We start from the raw sequence: 23,985 nt of genomic DNA, 5'->3' as shown, positions 1-23,985 counted from the left end.
GCGGGGGCGGCCCTCGGCCCCGGTGCCTGCCGGTGCTGGGCCTGCCGGGGACGGGGCTGCAGGTGGATGAGAGCAGTGCCCAGCTGAGGCTTTCCCCTGTGTGTTTTTCCTGGTATAACCTGCCAGGTGGTTTTTTTTTTTTTTTTTTGAAGGTCGTACTCCCCAAACTTCTCTAGATTGCCTTCGGAAGTGCTTGTTTATATACGAGCTGGCCCCATCTTTGTTATGCTCCGTGTGTATTTTTGTCCGTTTCTCAGAAAATGATGGGCTTTTTTTTGTTTTTCACCCCTTTTTTTTTTTTTCTTTCCTCTTTCTTTATAAGTTCCTCTGCAGAGAACGATGGCAGATGAGGGGAAAGGCCGTGTTCCCACGGAAGTGTGCGATGTGTTGGAATCGGTTTCTTTTCTGAGTGTAGAGGGTAAAGCATCACCCTTGGAGTCAACACTATTGCCTAATACAGAGGAACAGCAGGTGTGCATTGGTGCATTCACAAGGTGTATTCCGGTCACGTTGGGTTATTTTTTGGTGGATTTTGGGTTTTTTTTTAAGCTTTAATAAATGTTTCTTTGGAGAGAACTGCTGTACTCCTCTTCCCCTGAGATGTGTTTGATCCTTCTGCTTATTTCTTGTTGCTTACACACGGGTCATAGCCTGCACCAAATGCAGACATATGGTCAATATTAAATCTGATGTGCTCAACGTTGAGGGAAAAAAAGTAAAGGGCTTCAGTAATTGCAATTTGATGTAATGAGACTGTACTGTTCTTTTTAATAAGCTTTAAAAAATACATGGATCCTTGATGTGAAAGCTCATTAGGCGCTTGGCAATAAAAATTTATAATGCTCTGCTGTGCTCGAGCAGAAGATAATTTACCCAGCTATGTAATTTTAGAGGGATCTGTTTCCTGGGTGACTTTTCCTCAGGTGATTTCACTTTATCTGATTAGTGCTGGTCACAGCTGGGCTGTGGAGAACTCTGGTAAATCCATCTGCTGAATGAAACGTTGCCAAAGTGAAGACAGAAACTCCTTGAGAAAGGAAGGAGTGCTGGGATCCCTCTAAAATGCTCCTTGCTCTCAGTGCTTTACCTGGGAGGGGAGGCTGTTTTATCATGGCTGGGGAATGGAAAAGGCCACCTGAGCAACTGAGAGCAGTTTCCTGCTTGTGGCTGTGAGGAAGATGAGGGTCTGGTGCCCGGATGGTGGTGAGGAAGCAGTCTCTTGGGGCTGGGAATGTGTCAGTCAGGGCTAATGCTCCATAGGAAATGAAAGTGCTGGGTAGCAGCTGTTAAATTAACACAGCTTGAGTTCAGTGCAGCGGCAGCCCAGAAGGTGGAAGCACTGCAGTTCGTGTCTCCGACAGTGTGCTCTTGTAAAATCAAAATACTGCTTTTGTCGTGAAAGAATGCTCAAGGGAGGGGAGGGGGGCACACACTTAAAGGGTTATTTGAGGACAGTAGAAGGGAAAGAGGCGAATAAAAGCTTAGAGTCTGAACTTGACATGAAAGGAAAATGTAAGGCATTAATATAAAATAGGAAACGCCGTATCAGATGGTATGCTGATATGATTTGGGGCTGTTCTGTTTAAAAAGTGGCAATTATAACTGTGTTTTGTGTCTTTCTTCTTTATAATGAATAGGTGTATGAGCCTTTGAAAGTCTTCTTGAGAGTGAGGCCCTTTTCCACAGCAGAGCTTGAAAGCCATGAATCCCAGGTTTGTTGTAGAGCTAAGAAATAACGTGGATTCTTTTTCTCCCTTTGACAACACACAGTGTTGTAAGGCAGAACTTTCTTTTGCATAAGCCATGTACTGCCCTTATGTAGAATTATTGGGCATCTGGATAGATGAAATTTTGTCTTTCCCACCCCCATGACCTTTAATAATTTGCATGATATAGGCATGCACACCTGTAGCTCTTCAAGGTTTCGCTGAGTATGTTATTTAAAAGTTGGTGTCACCTCTCTGTAGTGCTCAAGATACGAAGGAGTTCCATGGAAGAGATTATGCAATTGTAGGTGTAATTTAAGTATCTGACCCTTAAGCTTATTTGAAATGCTTGAATAATCTCCTACCTCATCCTGGTGACTTCTTGCTCAAACCTGTCAAAAATCTTCTGTAAGCTCTACACTGTCAGATTCAGATGCTTCAGTTTATACACACAGATGTACAAACACTTAGAAGTGCTCCCCTTCCCCTCAATGTGATCACTGATGCAAAGAATTCCTTTAGCTGTATTTGGAGGACAAGGTCTCTGTATCATACCTCTTAGCCCTTGTCTTTGCAGGCTCTCTGACTGAGAGGTCAGCTTGAAGAGCTCTAAGAAGGATTTAATGTTAGTTCTAATTTGCTTCTTGCAAATTGCTTTTAAAAAATGCATTCTTGCTTTTGGTCTACCAGAGTTGGAACCTTTGTATTATTTTCACTTGGATAATTCTTCCCCCCCTCCCTTGCCCCCCTCTTCCCTTTGCCTTTCCTTAGCTCTCCTTGAATAGTGTGTACTTCCACAGTGCTTCCAGTTTGGTAAATTCCACACTCTGAGCTGGCTCCAAGTGTAAACTGATTTGCAAAATCAAATTGTTTCAGGAGTTGTTTAGTGCATTCCTCTTTGGAGTGAGACATTTCTTAAAAGCAGGGAGAAAAAAGTGAACATTGAAGTTTGTCCAAAATTTTTTTTTGTTTTCATGTAGTTCAGGCTGAAATAGTTGAACTTCCAACCTTTTAGCTGTAGAATTTGTTTTGCATGGGATTAAGGCTTTTTTCTCAGCCTCCAAAAATAGAATGATTGAAAGATCTTCAACATTTTTAGTGTTTTCTACTTTCTTTACTATCACCTGAATCCAAGAAGAAAATGCTTGGTAACAAATGGAAGAAGCCCACACAAAACAGTCAAGTTAGCCTCATTTCCTAATCATTAAATCAAACAGATCAATTTAATTTTTAGGTCTTTTATTCCCCCTTGCCATTCATAATTTTCAGGAAAGCACCTTTGTTCCAAATCTGTGGCACAAAAAAAAAAAAAAAAAAAAAACAAAAAAAAAACAAACAAACAAAAAAAAAAAACCAAAAAAAACCCAATAACTATTTCTTATAGTTACAGGCTGATGCTTTAAACAAAGACAACCAACAGGTTAACTGATCAGTTGATGCTTATAGAAATAATGATTTATGGAAGAAAACCTTAAGAGCTCTGGGGGAAATACTGTACTCCTGTCAGCAATTCTCCACAGTCACCTGTGGGAAAGTAGGAAATTGTGGTTTTTGGATATAAATGATGTGTTCAGTGCCAGAAATGGTGCAGCTCCTGCCAACTTACCTGCAGGGTTAGCTGGGGGAGACAAGTGGAGTGAATTGTTACCAGCTGGCTTCCATCTCTGCAGAGCTGACTGCTTTGGGCCTCTACTCACAGGCTTCTGTGAGGTTGGTGGCAGCTGGTGGCACATGCTGCACATCCTGGGTTATTCTGCAGCTCTCTGGGGTTTGGTACGTCTGACCAGCACTCCTGTCCCTGCTGATGAGGCAGAAATGTTAAAGACTGTACAGGTTCGGAGCCTGGCACAGGGAGCAGTGATTGGTCTGAATTCAGACAGCAGTCTCTTAGAGCTTCTCAGAATCACAGAATAAGCTGGGTTTGAGGAGACCTGCAAGGATTAGCAGAGCTCAGCTTCTGGCACAGTACAGCCCCAGGAGTCACACCGTGTGCCTCAGAGAACTGTCCAAATGCTCCTTGAGCTCTGTCAGGCTTGGTGCTGTGACCTCTTCCCTGAGGAGCCTGTTCAGTATGCAGCCATCCTCTGGGTGAAAAACCTTTTTCTAATATCCAACCTAAACCTCCCCTGACAACTTCAGGCCATTCCTTCCTGTCCTGTCACTGCTCACCAGAGAGAAGAGATCAGTGCCTGCCCAGTTTTGTTTCCCTGTGAGCGATCTGTAGGCTGCTCTGAGGTCTGTGCCAGTTAATTACTGGCATAGAGCTTCTGTATCAGTTAATGATCAGACTTGTTAATTGAGGCTCCTAGGAACAGCAGCACTTCCTGTGTACATACCACACATGGATTATTGATTTTAGAAGTTCTGGCCAGTCTTTGAGCATAAATGTCAGATTAAGTTACAATCAATCCTTTCAGATGATGCATCGAGACATTGTTAAGCTATACTGGGAGTTCACTTTGCATATTTGGTAGCCTATCTGGTATAAAATTAAGTTTCCTTCAACACTGCATCCTACATTTATCAAGCGAGTGAGTGTTTGGTAATTGTGTTTCACCTTTACTTAATTGAGAATAGCAATCAAATTACTTGAAACTAATTCAGTTTCCTTCAGTACTGGTAACACTATTTATCAACCAAAGGGTAACTTACTTTACTTTGTTAATTCTGCTCCTAATCTGTTTCACACTGAAAATGACTGATGTGGAAAAACAGTAGATTTCTAGGTAATTTTGTTTTTGACTATGCTAATCACAAAATACGAGGGTTTAGAAAGTGATCCCAAGGAAAAGTTGCTGGAAGGAATGTAAGTAAAAGTTTTTAGTTCTTAGAAAACTCCAAAGGATTTCCTTGACTTTGTTTGTACTCTGGCTTTCATGTGAATATCTCTGTAGTGACCATGCCTTGAGATGATAATATTTAATATAAATTTAACATTTAATGTAAATTGTGGGACTTCTTGTAGCTCTGGCAAATGGGTGAAGACACTTGGCTTTTGGGGATTGTTGGAGGGGGGGTTCTTTTTTTTTTTTTCTTCAATTGACTTTCTTCCTGAATAACTTTGTGCTGTGCTTTGGTTCACCTTGTCTTGTTTTTTAAGGGCTGTGTAACTATTGAAGATGCACAGACAGTAATTCTTAATGCACCCAAAGAGTCTTCTGCAATGAAAAACAGTGAAAGAGGGATTGGTCATGCTGTGCACAGTTTCACCTTTTCTCAGGTAGGCCAAATTATTTCAAATTTTTGTTGGTTTTTTTTTTTTTTCACTACAATGAAAGCTGAATTTTGTATTATGTCATGCAATATGATTTTTTTTTTCTTTTGATTACATGTGGTACTTGCCTTTTTTAAAAAAAAAAAAACCTGCTTATTAATTACTGATAAGCTGTCAGGAAAGCTGTATTACAATGGAGGTGCCTATTAGATGAGACAAGGAAGCTTCTTTGGCAGGTCTGTGGTTTTCTTTGATTAGATGCTACAGAAACATGTTGTAGGCACAAACTTACTGTGGTTCTGCTGTTCCTGCAGATCCTTTTATCTCAGAAACCTTATGTTTGTAGGAATTTATGTAAGCATGTACTTAGTAACTTCCTTTTGAAAGAATAGCAGCTTAACTGCTTGAACCTTCTGTTCTGAAAGCAAATTTCTTTCAAATTTCTTGCAGTTCTGCAAGAAGTTCTGTTCTTACAGTACCAAAAGATAAACAGTTCCAGAGATTGAGTTATTTAGACCATTGTAATGCTGATTTTCTCATAAATTGTTGGTAGCTGGTGAAGAGTGAGGAGGGAGTTTCACATCACCAGCAGAGCTCTTGAAAATGTCCACTGAACAGCATGTGCTCAATAGAATTCTAAGCAGTTTATTTTAGGAGTAGAAAAATATTCAAAAATGAGTGCAAGCCTGAGTGCCCCTCAGAATTAAGCAGGCAACCTGTGAGAACCCAACAGAAAACATCAGAAGGGTTCAGGCAAGATGGGAAATTAAGCTGGTGTCTCCTACCCAGCCTGTTCTGAAAAATCAGTCATGTCTAATCAGTACATAATATTTTGGCTTATTAAACTTCTTTGTGCCATTTCTCACTCCTTTTTTTGTTCTTTCCCTTATCCTAGGTCTTTGGACCAGAAACTACTCAGAGTGAATTTTTTGAAGGTTCAATGAAAGATATCATAAGAGCATATATTAATGGAGTGAATGGACTGGTATTTACTTATGGAGTTACAAACGCAGGCAAGACATTCACTATCCAAGGTATAAAATATTTGCATGTATAAAACCCAAGTTAAATCCAATGACAAGCTTTCATGAATGCTTACACTTAATTTTTTAATATTTTTAAGGGACTTCAAAAGATCTTGGTATTTTACCTCGCTCACTTGATGTGATTTTTAACCACATAAGAGGAAGACATTACCTGAAGATGAACTTCAAACCATATTTGAGCAATGATGTTAAGAAACTAGAAGATGAACAAGTTAAGCAAGAAGAAGCCTTAAAAACTGCTATTCTTGCATCACTGAAAGAGGTCAGTGACCAAATGTTTCTTAAAGCTGTTCTGTAAGACAGAAAGTTTTAAAAGTCTTTATTCCACTATTGATTCTTAAATATATAAAAATCTACAGTATGCATACTTGGTGAACTTTGGAATAATAAGACAATTGGCTGTTTTTGGAGCTCAGGGTGAACTGGAAGAACTTTCTACAGCACACAGTTCAAACCAAAAACCATCGCAAAGCCAAATCTCAATTTCTAGTGAGAAGTCTCCCCTTTAGAGGAGCAGGTGTGACACTGTGGTGACAGTAGCCTTTGAAAAGTCTGAGAGCCACATGACCTAAGTAAAACCTGGTTTTTGTTAAGTGTCTCTTCTTGCAGGTTGGATTCCCAGGCTGGATCTTGGTGCAGTCATTCAAATGCTTGTACCTAGCTCAGGAGAGATGACGGCACTGTCTTAGCAGAGGCAGTGAAGAAGGCAGGGAGAGCCCCTTTTGGTGGAAGCCAGTCTTAAGGCAGATTAAAAAGTTTATTAACCTGTGGTTTATGTAACTTCATAAAGAAGTTTTCTGGTTCAGCAGGTGAAGGGAGATGCCACAAAATTAAATGTCCTAAAAGGATTCCTCTCTGCCTTAGGGGACAGTATGTGACTAAGGCTGTAGGTAGGATAGACAAGTCTTTACTGTGGCAACCCTCCTGTTCTTATTATCTAGTGATTTGTGTTTCTATGATGAGAAACTGTCTTACCAGAAAATGGGCACCCATCTACTTGGGACTATTTTATACTTCTAAGTCCAGCTGCAGTTTGCTTATTGTCAAATTCCTTTTGCTCAGAAAATTTTCCCCTGAACTGTGATTCTGTGCATTTAATCCCAGAATGCAGTAGGCTAAGCTGGTTATCATTCAAAGCAACTCTAAATTAATTCTGGGATGTACAGAAATAATGATTGAGTTTTCTTTTTTCTGTGGTCTTTAACACTAACCTTAAGTGCTCCAGTTAACTGTGAAAAAATATCCTCCTATGATTCAAATTCATATGTTAAGTTCCACATTAAATTTTGTTGTGAATTTAAATCCTGCAATCCAAAACTTTTTATAGTCTGAGTCTGTTTAACTCTTGAGGAAATATCTCAGATGGAAAACCTGAAAGATTTGAAAGATTACATATTTCTTTTGAAAGTGTCTCTGAGTGTATATGCACATAGAGGAGGAGGGCATCTTAAAGAAAAGTTGAGATGGTTAGGAGGATAGTAAATAAATACCTTCAAAAATTTTATGGAAGCTACAGCCTTGAAAGGAAAAATCAGGAGCCCAGGATCTGGAACAAAAGGTCAATATCTTATTTTGAAGATAACTCTATAAAAATATTTCCTTCTGTTAAATCACAGTCTGACTTACTTGTAGCTTAGTAACTGAATGTTGCAGCAGGTGATCTAGATGCTGATGCACTGCAGTGCAGAGAGAGCACCACTCCACCATCAGGAAGGACAGGTAAAGCTGAATCAGGAGACTATTACATGGCAGGACCTTGTTTGTGTGTTACAATGCTTCCATGGAGATAGCTCAACCATCTCCAGTTCTGATAGCTTGTGAATGAATAGCATCACTGTTTGGATGCTCCCTCAGCTGTAATTTGAGAGCAGATAGAGTTTGGTGGGCTTGGCTTTAGTTGACATGGATTTCTGTGGGTTCATTTCCCAGGCTCAGTTTACGTACCTCACAGAAAGAGCTTGCTGTTCCTTTCATTCTCCCAGTTTTAACTGCTCTGAGTTACTGCAGCACTTAATGTCCCACTGTTTACGCTCTGTATGCAGTACTGCTGCAACAACTCTTGCTTAGCATGGTTCCTACCCTCCCTTCCTTCCCTTTCCTGGTTCTTTTCTTGGGGTTAAATATTTTTTTTTACTGGATTAAAAGATTCTTTACCTGCATTCCTATTCCCACCTGTTATTGTGTTTTCTATTAAATGTCAGCTTCTGTTGTTGGCAAACAATGTCAGTTCCTGTTCCCACTTGTTTTTAGTATCTTCATGCTCTTTTCTGTATTTCACCTGAAAAGCAGTGTAGCAACAGTTAATTCACTCAGTTTTCTCACAATACCTTTACAAAAACTTATTACATGCACATGTCATGTGGTGCTGAGTTTTCTAAATTCCACTGCACTTTTGACATGCACGTGTGTCAGTCCCATATCTTGCTTGGCACTTCACCAACAATGACAAGGACCTCTGCTGTGGTTAGGCTTCTAATACTCAAGAAACAATTATATAGACAGTCATCTTCTGCAAAATGGTCACTCGTATGATTTTGTTGTAATTCTATTCTATGTTATTTATCTTAAAAATGGAATACCTCAAAGTATGGCTTTGTGCCTCTCTGTAAGGATTCTGGTTGGGGTGTACCAAGTGGGTAACACTGGCATCAGCAGTCAAGTTAGTGCTGCATTTGAGTACCTCTAACCACTAGGATTTGCTTCTCTGGATCTGTTTGTTTCTCTGGATCTGTTCCCTCCTACTGCAGGATGATCCTCTGTCAGAAAAGAGAAATCAGGGTGAATGTCCTGATTTATAGGGGCCTGTGAAATATGGAGAGAGGGGTAGTATGTAGAGATTCTGGGCTCTAGTGGGAGTTTCTACTTTGTTACATTAGTTTTTCCAGAGGTAACTTCAAGGCTGTGCTTTGGTGAATCTTGGCAAATTTTAAACAGTTCTGTTGGTGTAAAGAAATTCAGCAAATATGTGTATTTAAAGAAACTGTATTTAAAGATGCTGTTGTCTGTTTTTCATGGCCTTTTAGTTCAGTCTAAATTAAACCAACATAGAGTGTTGCTTTGTCATAACCGAAGTCCTGCCACCTTGGCAGTTCCTCCTGGAGGAAACCTCTCCAGTTCTTTTGGGTGACTGAAGCCCTGTTCAGATTTGGTCAATGGCTCATAAAAGACACTCTGTTGCAGTCTGGCAGAATCCTTTTTCTTCTAGGAGTCTGAAGTTAAGTCTCCAGTGTTAGCAGCAACTGGCCACTAAAACTGGTTGTTGGGAGTAGCAGCAAGCAATAATTCATGTGATGGAAAGAGAATTTATTGATTATGGTTCAGTATTATTAAATACATTTTACTTTCAGCCGGAGTAAGGGTGGCCTAACACTTAATACTACTTCAATATTTAAATCTTAAGTACTGGAATTGCTGTCATTTTTAACTTCTGCTTTTCTCATCATCTGTGCATGTGGATTTAATAGTTGTTTATTTTCTCAAGGAGACAGAGAGCTTCTCAAATACAATAGCAAATTTCTGTGATATGAAGTTGGACTCTTCTCACTGTACTTCAGACAATCACCCTTCTAACTCCCTAGGTAAAGCGGAAAACTGTCATGTGTGGGAAAAACATAATGTGAATTAAGAAATATTAGTGGGTTACTGCCAGTGGATAAATAAATCCCTCTACTATACTGCAAAGTAAATACATATTGATTTTGACCAAATTTTTGTCTTCCTCTGGAGAAAGGGCAACTATATAAAAGTATTTTGATGGTTTCACTCCTTTTGAGGGGAGGAGGGAGACTTAGTTTTGCAAATATAATGTATAAACTGCTGGAAGTCTGTGATAAAGTGAGGCCATCAGCTTAGAACTTGGGCAAATTCTTGTCACAGATGACTGCTGAGAAATCTGAACATTTTTGAAGAAGCTAAGGTTATCAATGTATATCTAATTGTACAACAGAGATCTATATAAGCCTTAGCAGGTGCTGTAGGTCCTTTTATAAGATTCTATATACTGATTTAAACTCTCTCAATGAGTTGATCTTTGAACTCTTCCTCTCTTTTGGGTTAGCAGAGAAGAACTTTTTTCCACTTGACATTCATAAGACCAATATGCAGCAAAGAACACAAGCATCTGTGTGGATTTCCTTTTGTGAAATTTACAATGAATATGTGTACGACCTATTGAGTATTTTATCTACATCAAAACCCCAGAGGCGCAGAGTTTTAAGGATTTGTGAGGACCAAGGAGGAAACTGTTACGTTAAAGGTAATAACACTATTTTATGGCCTGGGCAGTTGCACAGAATTTCTCTGATGGTCAGAAATGTAAGTAAAAGATCTCTTTTTGCAGATTTGAAGTGGATTAATGTTCAGAGCACTGAAGAAGGCTGCAGACTACTAAAAATAGGAAACAAGAACCGAAGCTTTGCCTGTACTAGAATGAATGAGCAATCAAGTAGAAGGTTTGTTCCTCTAATTGTAAGCATGCTCTGTCCCTTTAGAGGGGATGGGAGGGCACTTTAGAATGTCTGTGAAATGAGCCACTCTTCAGTATTGGTTTAATACATCACTTGGTTATTCTGGTTTTGTTATCAAATTCTCCCTGAAAGAAAACCAGGACAGACACTGTGACTAGTAGTAGCTACATTTGGGTTGCTATTCATGTCTTTGGACAACCAAAAAGATCAAATCATGTTCATTTCTGAGTGCCAGCAGGGCTATGCATCTTGGCAAATGCTAGTGGTGCTGTGTGAGGATGCTGAAGTAAAAACTGGTTAATTTTTCATAACTGGCAGTATAATTCTTGGAAACCTGGAGCCTGTCACTGGGGGATATAGGAAGGAACAGGTCATGTGGTGTCTTGCAGTGCTGCTAGATTTTCTAGATGCTTTTAGACTGCAGTGTTCAAGCTGAGTATACTTGGTATCTTAAGAATTAAACCCCTACCTTTTTATCCAGCTCTGGACAGGGATTAGGGAGAATCTGGCTTTTGATGAAGTGAGAGGAAATAGAGGAGGTTGTATAATTTCTATTGAAAGTGCCTCCTTTCTTGATTTTAATGACCTCTTAATAATTTGTCCTTTAAGTGTGGGAGGGCTCTGTTATATTTTTAGCTAATACAATCATATTGTTACTAAGCCTGCTTTTTTCTGTAAAAAGCAAGAGTTATTTTATTCTGTATTAGCTAAAGACAGCTGCTGTTAAAGTTCATGCTCTTCTTACAGAGTTTTATGCCTAGAATGCCCAATGCTTAAGGAATATAGCAAAGAAGTTTGTGTGCTGTACTTCCTGATGAATCAGAGAAACTGGGCACTTCTGGTTTTGTGAATTTTCTCTTTGGTTTCAGACAGCATGCCTACTGCCTGTATGGATTGCTGTCTAAACCAGAGTTACTGGATTTTTCAAGTGTTACAAGCTCAACCTTTTTGGAAAACATGTTTATTTTAAAACCAAACAAGTAACTGTGCATATTGAAGTAGGCAAAATTACAGGACTGTAAAACTTGAATTTATTTCCTTCCCTCCACCCTTTGTTTCTAAGTTAATTCTTCAGATTTGCTGAGTTCAGATACTGCCAAGGGTTTTCTATATGAAGTGGCTACATGACTACTGTTTTGATCAGTAGACTTTAGTGAACTGACTTGGTGTTTTTCTCCAAGACAGTTTGTAGGCTTTATGTGATATTTTTCCTTTTCTTTTGTGAAAAGAAATAGTCATAAAATACAGGTTTTTTTGGGTTTTTTTTTGCTGCTGAATGAATGCATTGCAAAAATAACTAATACACCAAGATAACTAGTGAATTAATTCTTGTCCTGTCTTCACCACTGAGCTTTCTGTAACATACAAATTTTACTTTGCTTCAGTGACTGCTTAATTTTCATAACTGATTATTAAAAAGAGTTTCTTTCCATTCCAGTCACAGTATATTTTCCATCAGGCTACTCAAGCTAACTGATGAGCATCAGCCTCGTGTTCTTGGAGTATCAGAGTAAGTGAATGCTTCATGTGATTACCAGCAATGTAAATATTTTGGAAAAATTATTAAGGTGTAAGCATGCCAAACTACTGAACTTTTTAATAATAAACAAATTCTGCGAGAGTTGAGGAGGAAATCAGAACTCCACTGAGCACATAAACTGACTGGAAGCTCAACAGGGACAAGCACAGAAGTGTTTTCCTGTCTCCTACTCTAAGGTTTTGCTGGAGCAGCTCTGTCAGTAGTGTGTAAATTGAGGAAAACGTGTCTTGTCTCACATTATGGGGAGGTGGTGGCAGAGTAAGACCATGCAGCACCAGATGATATGTCCTGGTAAGCAGAACTGAAGTGCCTGGCTGACAGAGGGGGATCTCTGCAGCTGGAGGGCAGCAGTTGCTGCTGAAGGGCCAAGGTGCAAGCTGTGCCAATCTGTCTTTCTGCCCTGGGACCAGGCTGGACTTCATGGGCCAAACGTTTGTGACAGCACATTTAGTGTGCTCCTAGAATGTGAATTAAAATCTGTCATCCCAAAAGAGTTCTGGTGGCATCATCTCAGACTGTTCCATAGTCCAGTGGACAGTAAGAAGGGACCATCAAATGATTTGCTCAAACACTGTTCTCATTAATGTAAAGTGCCAATATAAGTGCACCCTGTGAGAGCAGTGTTAAGTCCTTACACTTAAGTGTCTGCTCTTTTCTGGTTTAGGTGAAGCAGCCTTATCTTCTGACCTGAAGGCATTTAGATACCTTTTTTTGGGATGGTGTGTCTGTCTTTCTTCTGATTAATTTAGCTTGATAGAGAAAAATGAAGACAGCCTGTAACAGAATGTTTTAGTTCAATCCTAGCTCCTACTGCTTTCTCCCTTGTCTCTGCTGAGAAGGGATGGTAATAAATATGCTTTACTGTGAGGTAACACCTTTAAATGTCAGATGTTACAGTGATAAATACTCTTAAGAAAAGATAACTTGAGAAAATGACTGCATCTGTATTTTTTTTGCTGTTCTCTATCATAGTGGATCCCCCTGGCAAAACTTGCAGCAGCTGTTAGCTGAATGACAGAGTTTGTATGTTGTTTAAGGAAGAAAAAAGCTTTTCATCTTGTGCTGGAAAGGATGAAGAACATAAGGCTTTCATACATTTGAAATAGGTGCCTTAAGAATTTGTATAGGACTTACTTTAGCTGTATGAAAGGTTATGGTCTTACAAATTATTTAAATAAATTTATGTATGAGTAATGGTATGGTCACATAAGTTATCCAATTTTCAGAGCTTCCTGTATTTCAACAGCTTTCCTAATATAAAGTAAAAGTAATAGAATTCCTTGATTATCCAGAATGATTTTCTGATTGTACCCTGTTGTGCCACAATTCAGTGGCCTCAGTTTAGCAGCAAATAATTCTATTGCCAAGCAAAGAGCTCTAAGGTGAGCTGGGAAGGACTTCATATGTGTGTTCTGGATAACTCTTTCACGCAGGTTGTCCTTCTGTGATTTGGCTGGTTCAGAGAGGTGTAATAAGACACATGTCTTTGGAGACAGACTGAAAGAAGCAGGAAATATTAATAATTCTCTTCATATCCTTGGAAAGTGCATTGCAGCACTGAAGCAAAATCAAAACCCAAAGTAAGTGACAAGTTTTAGGTGGAAACACGAAGTATCCCTTTATATTTCTGCAAGCAGTTTGCACAGAGAAAACTGGAAATTTACAAAATCTTTTAAGTCTTCTTTATTATGGATGTCACTGTAATACCTGCAGAGTTCTCCATAACTGGTGGTGTTTGTGGAGAGCAAAAAAAGGTACTTTGCAGTAAAGTACCAACATTTTTTAGTGTATGAATCTGAACAATACACTTTGTACAGAGCTTCAGTTTTGTCTTCGCTTCCACCTGCAAATTATACAGGTATATTTGTCAGGCAGCTGATGGATGACCTGTACTTAACTTTTGGCTTGTTCCACCATCTGCTTTGGAACAACAGGAAACTGTGATACAGACACCATGCTACTTTTACTTTTAAATAGTGCAGTTTGTTAGAAAGCCTATGAAATCCAGCAAAGACCTTGCTCTATGATGTAAAATCACTTAGGCTTAAATATGAGCATCCTACTGGGCGTCTTCCCTGAAAGAGAGAAACAGAATTAATGTGAGCTACAATAGCTCACAATATATTTTTTTTCCCACAATTTAATTTTAATTTTTTTCCCTCCCTGAGGATGAAGCCAAGCTACATTCCATTCAGAGAGAGTAAGCTGACTCGTCTGTTTCAGCCATTTTTCTGTGGGAAAGGCAAAGCTTGTATGATTGTAAACATCAATCAGCATACTTCCACATATGATGAGACACTGCATGTAATGAAATTTTCAGCTCTAGCCAGACAGGTAAGAGTATATCTACTTTCTCTGTATTCTTATTTTTTTTTTGTTAGCAGTAATTTGTGGAATGATCAGGTTTTATGGATTTTAGTGTGATTTGGATTCTTGATTCTTCAAAGTAGTTCTTCTCTATATGACCTCTCTCTAAAAGTCTTCTAGTAGCCTTTCCCATCTTCAAACCTATTTGTGGTAAGAAGTTAAGACAACTGCAGCTGTTTGACTGTTCAGTTCTACACCACTGATGTTCTGTGTAAAGCACAGGGCACTTTCAGATGTGACTGATTTATACCATACATCTGAGCAAATGCAGGATTTCAATTCAAGCTTTTGATGAATTACTTAACCTGGGTGCAGTTAAACATCTGTTGCACAAAATGAGTTGTTCAGTTCTTGGACAGTTGGTGGTGGTAAAAGGAGTGTCATCTTCTGTAGTGTAAATGAGACATTCTGCAACTGCATTGCTCCTATTTGGCTAAAGTCAGTAATTAATGCAAATAATTAATAATAAAGAAGTGTCTTGGCAAGCTTTTCCTCCCTCTTCATCAATACCCTTAGGTGGATCCCATCCAGGCCCACAGACCTGTGTGTGTTTTTGTGCTGTAGCAGGTCAATGACCATTTCCTCCTGGATTATGGGGGCCTCATTCTGCTCTGTCTCAATCTCCCCCTAAATTCAGGACTTGGGTTTGATGTTTGGCCTTAACCTCATTGAAGTTCCCTGAAGCTCCTTCTTGCAGGGAGTGGGATGGTGGGCTATGCTGTGTTTCGTGGCAAAAATACAGTAATTTTTTAGTCTGGAGCCACAGATGATTTCTGTCATGTTGTTACTAGTCTGCAATAGTATGTCTAATATGATCTCAGAGAGGAAGATTTTTCTGATTATCTTCAGGTGTGACTGACTTTTGTTATAAATGTGTACTGTGGAGAAAAACTTCTCTGATGTGCTGTCCTATGGCATAGTTACTCAAAGTCTTTATGTAAATAGCATGAATTTCTGAATCTTGGTCATGTTGTTTCAGGAAGGAGCAAATGTTGCAGGGATTTTCTGCTTTTTATTAACTTTGCAGGAAACTACACCAAAACCCTTATATTTTAGGGGAAGAGAAACCACCTGTCTAGACAAGTATGCTAAGTTTGCTAGCAGATAAAATTTCCATTTTCACTCTTTTTAGAATACCTAAGTCTTATGTTCACGTAAGAATTACTTTGATGGATTCTTCTTTTTTCTGCTAAAAGGCATGTAAGCTTTTGTTGACATTCATGTAATCATTAAATATTGTGTAAATAAAACAATGCCTTCATGCCACTTCTTCCTGGGATCCTGATACCTACAATATTGACAGCATTGGTAAATAATATCTGAATTTTTCAGGTTATCCAGACAATCCTGCCCAAAAATTTTGGTTATTTCCCACCAAAGCTAGTTGGAGGTGATGGCAAACCTGTGATGCACTTTGATGCTAACACATCGGTAGATGACTTTGCTGACAGTGCTGAAACCTCTGCAGAAGAGGAAGTGGACATCACCATTCTGAGTCATGAGGTAAGTGCATGTCTACTTAGAACTGCACCCAAGGAAGCAAGTCTCTTAGTTCTAATACTGTTTTAGCATAAGAGATGTGCTGAAAGCTGCACCAAATGGGAAGTTTAAGTTTCTGTTCAGTGTCAGACTGACTTTGAGTGGCCTAGTTCAGTGTAGCTGTAGAAGGATGCCCTGTGGCTTTCTAGTTAGGTCAAGTGCTAAATTTGGAATTCAACTGATTGCCCAACAAGAAGACTGAGGAAGCAGTACATATCTTTAAAATAACATAATTTAGTTTTTTGTGCCTTTTTTTTTTTTTTTTTTGAAACAGCAGTAACAAGTTAAGATGCAGCATTTCAAAACCAAAGATAGACAATCTAATAGCAATAAACTGTAAAAATCAAGTAGGTTTTATGTTCTTATGCTGTACAAACTAGTATTTAAATGCCAAAACAGAAGTGAACTTTTTGATAGTGGACACCACCAAGATGGACACAGGATGTATTTGCAGTAGAAATTTGCATTTGAAAATATTTAAACTTTGGTGCAGACCCCTAAAAAACATAAGTTTGTAAAAATTACCCTCTGTGGATGTCTGCCTGTATGAATATTTTGTTTGAGATGAATGTCAATATGTGTTTCAGTCTTGGTTTTTGAAGTGAAATATTTTAAATTTAGGACCTCTTGAGAGCTGCAGAGGACCTGAAGGAGAAGGTAGCTGCAGAAAGGCGCAGTAAGCTCCTCCTGGAGGTGAAGATCCGTAAGGAGATGGCCGAAGCAATGTTTCGGCAGCTGCTGGAAACAGAGGAAGCCTGGAGGCAAGTCCCACTGCAGCCTGCTTTGAGGCTGAGAGGGTTCCACGTGTGTAAATGCACACATGTGGATGTGTGTGCATACAGGTGTATATTCAGGACATTTCTAGTCATGCTGTTTAGAGAAGACAGGGCTGCACAATTTCAAAACATCAGAAGGAAAGGGAAGAAAGAATATTAAACTTGTTCAGATCAGCCTCTTCCCGTTTTCAATGAAAAAGTAATGCTGTTTTCTGTTCAGCTTTCCTCTGCTGAATGTGTAATTACTGGAGCCTGTCCTGGCTTGTTATTGCTACTTAGCAGATGTGGAAGATTGCTACAGGTACCCCACTGAGGCTATGATTCCAAAACACACTCTGTCATGTTAATATGCATGCATGTGCTTAAGGTAGTTTGAATCAGGCTCTTTTGAGCTCCCCTGCATGACTTATGAGCCACTGTTAGTTTGCTATCTATTACTGTGCCTTTATGAATTATCTTATGAATTATGAACCCTGCACTGATGTTAATTTAGGAATTTTTTTTTCAAGTCCAGATTCCTCAAGTTGAGTTCACTTCCTCTTAGCTCTTCTTTAAATCAGTTTCCTGCTGTTTGAATTGTTCAAAAAATTAACACCGAGTTGCCAGCTATGGTTCAACCCCTGCACTAGCTTTAAAATTATGTTGCCTTTGGCCAAACACATGAATTAGCATTGATGCTTTTTCTCTGTTGAGATGATTTTCTGCAACATTGATGGGGCATGTTGTTAAATTTTGACAGTAATGTGGAAAGTATTGAAAAAATAGATGGGGAGGGACATCTCACAAGAGTATGCAGTGACAGGAGAAGAGGGACTGAAATCAAACTGTGAGAGTTGGTTAGCTTGGTTGCTATGAAAAAATTCTTTACAGTGAGTGTGATGAGGCACTGGAACAGGTTGCCTAGAGAAGTTGTGGGTGCCCCGTTCCTGGAAGTGTTTGAAGGACATGTTGGAAAGGTTTAGTGAAAAGTGTCCCTCCCCACGATAGTGATGTGAGATCTCACAATAGGGATGTGAGAATTAGATGATCTTTAAGGTCTTTCCCAACCCAGGCCATTTTCTGATTCTATGAAAATGGATTTGGCATTTATCTTAAATGGAAAAAGAGAAAAACCAACCAAAACCCAAAGTGAAAGATGGCCCCAGGATGCATGCTTCAAATATAACATCTAAATGGGTGTGGTCACTTCTGTTGCTGTATGTTGGTGGATTTTCTTGATTCTTATGATTTTTTTTCTGACAGGTGTTAACTGTGTTCTATAGCATTTCTTTGGTATATGCCAAGTAGAAGTTACACTTTAGTGCAAGTCTGTAGGGTCATTAAGACTAAAAGGAAAAAAAGTGCTTTTTTGCCTTTTTGTTTCACTATTTCTGATTAGAGAAATAACTTGAATATTCTCAGTTGAATGCATGTAGTCAAATGCACTAGCTGGAATGCAAAGTTAGTTATTTTATACATAACCAACATGTTCTCTTCAGCAACCGCTTGGAAGACATGAAAGACAGCTATGAAGAAAAACTTGAGAGCAAATTTGAAATGTATAAAGAAGCCATTAAGAAACATGCATATATGTGTGCAATGGAACAAATTGAAGAGCATTATGTTCCCATAGAAGAATTTCTAGCTGAACAAGAGAAAGTTGAGGTATGACTTGACTGCCATTAAAGTATGCTCTTTAGATTTTGCTTTTCTTTAACAGAATCATTCTGGCATTTTGAATGTAACACTAAACAAGAAAAATAACTAGCAGTTCAGCCTTGCTGTTCTGTATTCAATGCTCACCATAAGCATCCAGATGTCTTTTTTCTGGCACCACCTGTAGTGCACACCTAAACCTCTTTATTTTTGAGGGCACAGTTCAGTTAAATCCAAGTAATCTTTATTTTTGTGGTGCAATGACTGGAACACCCAAGGGAATGATGTATACAGGAGTCTGGCTTTCTACAGATCTTTGGCATCATAGGATGTAGATTAAAATGCTGCTCTGAAAAGGTGATGGGGAATTTGTTACAGGATACCTATTTTAATTATAACTGGTCTGGAGGTGGTGGGAGGATTGTGAGATAAGAAACCCATGAGAAATCCAACTTCATGCAGGAGAGAACTGAATCTCCTGAATGTACTCAAACATAGAATTGCTCAGGGTTGGCATCAGTGAGTTGCAACTCCTTTTGCAATGCAGCCAGGTCAGCTATGAGCAGCTCAGTTTTCTAACCTCTGCATAGATGGTTAAGTGCATGCAGGCAGCAGATGAAGCCTGGGGGTCTGGTTGTTTCCAGAAGGTTTTTAGTGGAAGAGTAGAACAGCTGTGGTGTCCACCAGAGGAGCTTTCTCACTGCACTCTCCTTTTCTGGAACTGATAAGTTATCACACTCTACGGATAGACAGGTTCCTTTCAAGACCTGAGAAGTGAGTTTCTCTTGCAGATTGTGGTATAGAAATATTTCTGCTTTTACAGCTCTCCATTCAGGTGCTGACAAGCAACACCATATTATGTAATGGCCTGTGTTTTTCCATCTCCTTCAAATTTGTCTCTTTTCTTCACTTGGACTCTGTTTGTGTGTTCAGTTAAATCCTAGCTATAAACTATATTAGAGTGGACAAAAAGAGTTTTAATAGTGCTCCTCTACTGGCCAAGAGGCTGCATAAGGGAAGGTTCAAAGAGCAAGATGCTTTTAGTAGCAAGTCAGATAAGAAACTGAAATCCCTGAGATGTAGAAGGGTTAGCTGACAAAAGAGAGAACAGCATGAATCTGAGTGGGCAGCTTCAGAAAATCAGAATTAGATTAATAACTTCTCTTGATGATTCCACTTTTTTGATTTCTCACTCTGAAATAGCACGCCTGCAATCTGACAGATATGGGAAAAGAGTTTGAGATTAAAATGTGTCTCTGTGAAGTATTTTTTTCCTTAGTTAGCAAGCTAACTTGCAACAATGTTTAGCACAGACATGCTAAAGTTTCCTTTCTGCCATATGGTTACTTTTAATACAGTTTGGAAATCCTCAGACTGGAAGAGTTGACTCCTTTGTAAAGAAACTTCCTCCTAGATGTTTTTGTGACCTGAGTGTTATCCCTTACTGTGATTTCCTAACCATAGCCTGTGAAATAATTTAAAATTACACATGTGTGTGGTGTAATTGCAGGCTGTGCGCTAATGCATCAGATCAAGCAGAAGTGCAGACAAATTCTAGCATGTGCCCTTATTTTTTTGCAGGATAGAGAGAGCAAAATACTGCAACTGGAAAGGCAACTTGATGAGCAGTCAGGGAGGCTGTTGGCTCTGGGAAGCCTGAGCTCGGATATTCCGACTTCTGAGAATAACATGGAACGAGGTAGGAATGTAATCTGGGTATTCAAAGTTCAGTTTTCTCCTGGTAATGTGTATAAACAAACTTTTCTTTTGCCTTCTTTTTCTTATAGATCTTATGGACAGCACATTGAAGAGAGCCAATGAAGGATTGCAGAAACAATGTGAAGAGAAGGAAGAGGTAGCTCCTGCTTAGTATTTATCTGGGGATAATGATTGTGAACTCTCTCATGGCTCAATGTTTGAAGATGTGCATTGTAGACAAAAGCATGAAGATTCCTACAAATGGGCATTGAGCTTATCAAAAAAAGTCCTTGCCCAGTTGTGGATGACTTTTGCCAGAGACTGTTCTGGCTTTATTCTGGTCTGTAAAATCATTTGCTACTGTAACAAGATATGGTGAATGTGGTGTGAGTTGGAAGTAAGGAAGTATGTTTAGCTTTGTGCTGAAATTTATTGTAAATATTGCTGCCATGACCTCAGAGATTTCCTTCCTGAAATGCTGCCTGCTTCTGCATAGGGGAACAGTTACAGAACCTGGTAATAGTTTAGATTTTTAGGCCTAAAATAAAAAATAGTGCCTTAAAGCAGTTCTTTCTGGAAGTACTCAACTCCACTATCACCCTAAACTTAAGGAGAATATCTCTGTTCTTCAAACAAGACCTCTGTGCTCTGAGTGCCATATAGAGGTGGGAATTATGGAAAACAATAATTAAGTATGCATTTTTATTCTATTCCTTGAATGATTTTCTTGTAAAGATACAGTTCGTTTCCCATGTTTAAAGAGGATGTGGGGAGAAGAGAAGACATAAGTCTTGCTCCTTTCTCTAATATCAAATATGAGCAGAGATGGATAAATAGTTTCAGCTGGTTCTAATAAGCCATGTAAATAGAAAATGAACTTAAATCCCTTTCTATTAAGAAAGAATACTCTAAAAATAACTTTTTTCTTACCAAGTTTAGTGTCTTGTGCTATGGCTGTAGGATTTGTTTTGCACTGTTTTTGAGAGCTCTACTTTATTTTCCCATGTCACTTTCAAATTTTGGTGAAAGTTTGGCTCTTATGCATGTTGTGAGGATACAGTTATTGATGGTTTTGTGTGGCTAGAAAGTGCTAGAATTATGAGATTGATTCCTGGCAATAACTGAAGTGAGAATGGTTTAAACCAGTTCATTCCATCAGTGCCTTTCTGCTGCTTTGCCTCAAAGGTCAGTGCATATGTGACTTGTAATTCACCACTTTTTTCTTCCCATTCAGCCATTAAGCATGGGCTAAAGGTGTGAGGGTTTTTTAGCAACTCTGTAGAAGTAAATCGACGGTAACATCTATTTTTCTGCTTCAGATTTTTTTGCCTCTTGGGTCTTAGGCTTAATCCATTAATTTTCCCATCAGAAAGGTGAGACCTTCTGTGCTAACTGTGCTCCAATGTGAATAGTATTAATGAGACAAAAGTGTTCTTTTAACCACTCCTACTGAAATGGAGCAGGCTGTTGCAGATGTAGCCTGGTCTGTGCTGCTGTGCATTGATTGGCAGCTCTGTAAATCACAGTGGCTTCAACTCAACAGCCTTTGAATGCTCCAGCTGCACTTTATCACCTGAAAGGATGAGCTGGGACAGAGGAGGTTGAGAGAAGCAGACTTTCTTGTTTCGATCTTGCAGTTTGCACTGCTCTAGTCATAAACAAAATCAATGTAAAACATGGTGTTCTGAACTTCCATGTGTATGGGCTTTATTTTCAGCTTATAAAATCTCTGAAGTTTAAAATACAGAAACTAAATGAATCCCTGCTAGAAGCTAATGAAGGCTACAGAAAAATGGCAGAAGAAAACAGTCAACTGAAGCACACAATCATGCTCAAGGTTAGTCAATGATTTAAAAACATCTTTAACATGGCTTGTAACTATAGTTGTACTGGCTACTTCTGCATATTTTTACATGTAAAACCACTGTTAAATTAGCAATTTGTTTTCATGTTAGCATTTTTTCTGTGCCTAACTTCCTGAATTATGAGCTCAGAGCCCTTGTGTTTCACTACTTTACTCTGGATCTTGTAAGACAAAACTCATTTTTCAACTTAAGTGATAGACTCTGTCAATGGGGTAACTCTGCTGACAAAGCCTGATAATCTAAAGATGTTATGAATTCTTGTCAAGCAAAGAAAATACTGCTTAGAACTCATCATGAGGCATGTTGCTGAGACAAGAAAGGTGTCAGTGCACAAATGCCACTGCAACAAGGCCTAAGGATCTATGGCTTTAAAGCTATACTGATGGTCCTGCCAGAAGTGGCCAAAGTGTATGAGAGATATGGGCAGATAAACTATTTAATACAGAAATAGACATCTTTCCTTCAAAAGCAGAGACTTCCTAAAGTTTACTGCATCTGCCCTCAGATATCAACTAGATTACTAAACAAAAAAATGAAACTTCAACTCTTGGCACTTGGAATCTATGCCTTACTTGTAGTCTGCAGGTATAATAACTGCTTAGTGATGTCTTTCTTTGAATATTAGATTACTTTCTGCATACTTTTTAGTTTAAATCGGAGACTGAAAATTATTTGACTTGAACTTTTTAACTGGAAATGACCTTCCTATCCCTTATTAATAGGAAGGTGATTTTGCTAACCAGAGATTAAAGGGTGTATTTAACACTCTGTATTCCGCCCACTCAAAGCATTTACTCAGTTCTGGTTAGCAGACTTATGCTGTAAGAGTTTTGATTTGCCCAGTTCTGCTTTCAGAAATTGCAAGGCAGGGAAGCCACCTTTATCTGGCTCCTAGAACAGCATCAATTCTTTGCATGGTGTGGCAAAGCATTTTAGCATCAGCCTCTTAGTCAGAGTTGGTCTCTAACTAGATTGTATGGCCCTGCAGTTTGCTGGGTTTTTAATTACTTTGATGTAATTAGAGGAAATGGGTAGTGAATGGCCATATGACACTGCAATAACAAGGGTGTTTATGGGTTTAATAAAATAATGTGAGCCAGAAAATTAACTGCATGAAAGAGACCAACCATGGAGTGTTCACATGCTTAACACAGCCTTATCCTCATAGGACCAAGAAATGGAAAGTCTTCAGAACTGGGCTAAGCGTGTTCTTGAGCTTGAAGAAACAGTGTCTTCCCTGCAAAAGGAGCTTGAAGAACGGAAAAAGAATTTCTTCGCAGAGGAGTCAAAACAGCAGAAACCCAGGAGAGGTTTGCTGGCTAACCTGAAATCCACAGTAGCATCCACTGCTAGTTCACCTCTTGGTAAAGGCTGGGGGAAGTATGAAGAGGCTTTACCCTATTCAAGAAAATAAGTCATGTTGCCTCATAAAGCAAAACAATAATATTTGATAAATCAAAGTGTGCAATTACCAGGCTTCTTTATTAGTCTTAAACTGTTGGTAGCTCTTTCTCACTCTTAGATGTCATCTTCGCTGTCACATTGACAGAGAAAAATGTTTAATACAGAACTTTAATTGAACCAGGGTTGAATTTAGAGCTATAAAAGTTTGAGTCTAGACATGTGCTTTTACTGTTGATATAGGGATGTGATTTGAGAAATAGATATATTTTAATTCTGGAGTATCATGGTCTTCTGTACTGATAAGTGTGGGTAAGAATCCATGTCTTTAGTGCAATACAACAAATGTGTGGTTCATGCAAAGTGGGATGTCCCTCATCTGCTATTCACTATGTTTTTAAGTTATTTTATATATTGTTGATTCCTAGAAATCAGATGGCTTGTAAACTTAATCCTAAGTAGTTAAAATAGCATGGTTCTTCAGTTAATATTTTGGTTTTGACCTGGAGACTCCCTTCTTGGGACTTGCTTCTAAGCAAACTCCTAAAGAAGGTGATGAAATGAAATCTGATCTGGCTCCTTGCTATTTTTATTCAGCTAACTTGGCTTTGTAAATAAATTTGTTTAAATAAAATTTGAGTTTCCACTAGGAATATGTATTAAACTTTGAAACATGTATTTAATAAAAATTTCCATTACTAAATTCAGCTCTGACTCATAATTTTATAAGTC

General features: G+C 38.8%; 1 protein-coding gene across 1 annotated transcript; it reads left to right on the top strand.

Annotated features, from left to right (window-relative positions):
* Positions 1–339: 339 nt before the first annotated feature.
* LOC134415208 (kinesin-like protein KIF20A) lies at positions 340–23,827 on the top strand. The gene is made up of 19 exons (XM_063150531.1): positions 340–471; positions 1,638–1,712; positions 4,807–4,926; positions 5,816–5,954; positions 6,044–6,226; positions 6,306–6,413; positions 9,431–9,544; positions 10,024–10,221; positions 10,306–10,417; positions 11,871–11,942; positions 13,406–13,552; positions 14,141–14,306; positions 15,672–15,842; positions 16,500–16,639; positions 18,133–18,298; positions 19,871–19,988; positions 20,077–20,144; positions 21,705–21,824; positions 23,021–23,827. The coding sequence occupies exons 1-19, from the start codon at positions 340–342 to the stop codon at positions 23,264–23,266; spliced, it is 2,595 nt and encodes an 864-aa protein (XP_063006601.1). The 3' UTR covers positions 23,267–23,827.
* Positions 23,828–23,985: the final 158 nt, after the last annotated feature.

This window comes from Melospiza melodia, chromosome 1 (assembly GCF_035770615.1).
Source record: "Melospiza melodia melodia isolate bMelMel2 chromosome 1, bMelMel2.pri, whole genome shotgun sequence".
Lineage (NCBI taxonomy): Eukaryota > Metazoa > Chordata > Aves > Passeriformes > Passerellidae > Melospiza > Melospiza melodia.
Note: the sequence above shows the minus strand (reverse complement) of the source record. Positions and strands in the feature narration are given on the sequence as shown.

What these genes read in the sequence shown, in the direction of transcription:
- LOC134415208 (XM_063150531.1), top strand. Translation starts at nt 340, where the DNA reads ATGGCAGATGAGGGGAAAGGCCGTGTTCCCACGGAAGTGTGCGATGTG. An exon ending in TCACCCTTCTAACTCCCTAG is followed by an intron (nt 9,545 to 10,023) that starts GTAAAGCGGAAA and finishes CTTTTGGGTTAG; the next exon opens with CAGAGAAGAACTTTTTTCCA. An exon ending in TGAGAATAACATGGAACGAG is followed by an intron (nt 19,989 to 20,076) that starts GTAGGAATGTAA and finishes TTTTTCTTATAG; the next exon opens with ATCTTATGGACAGCACATTG.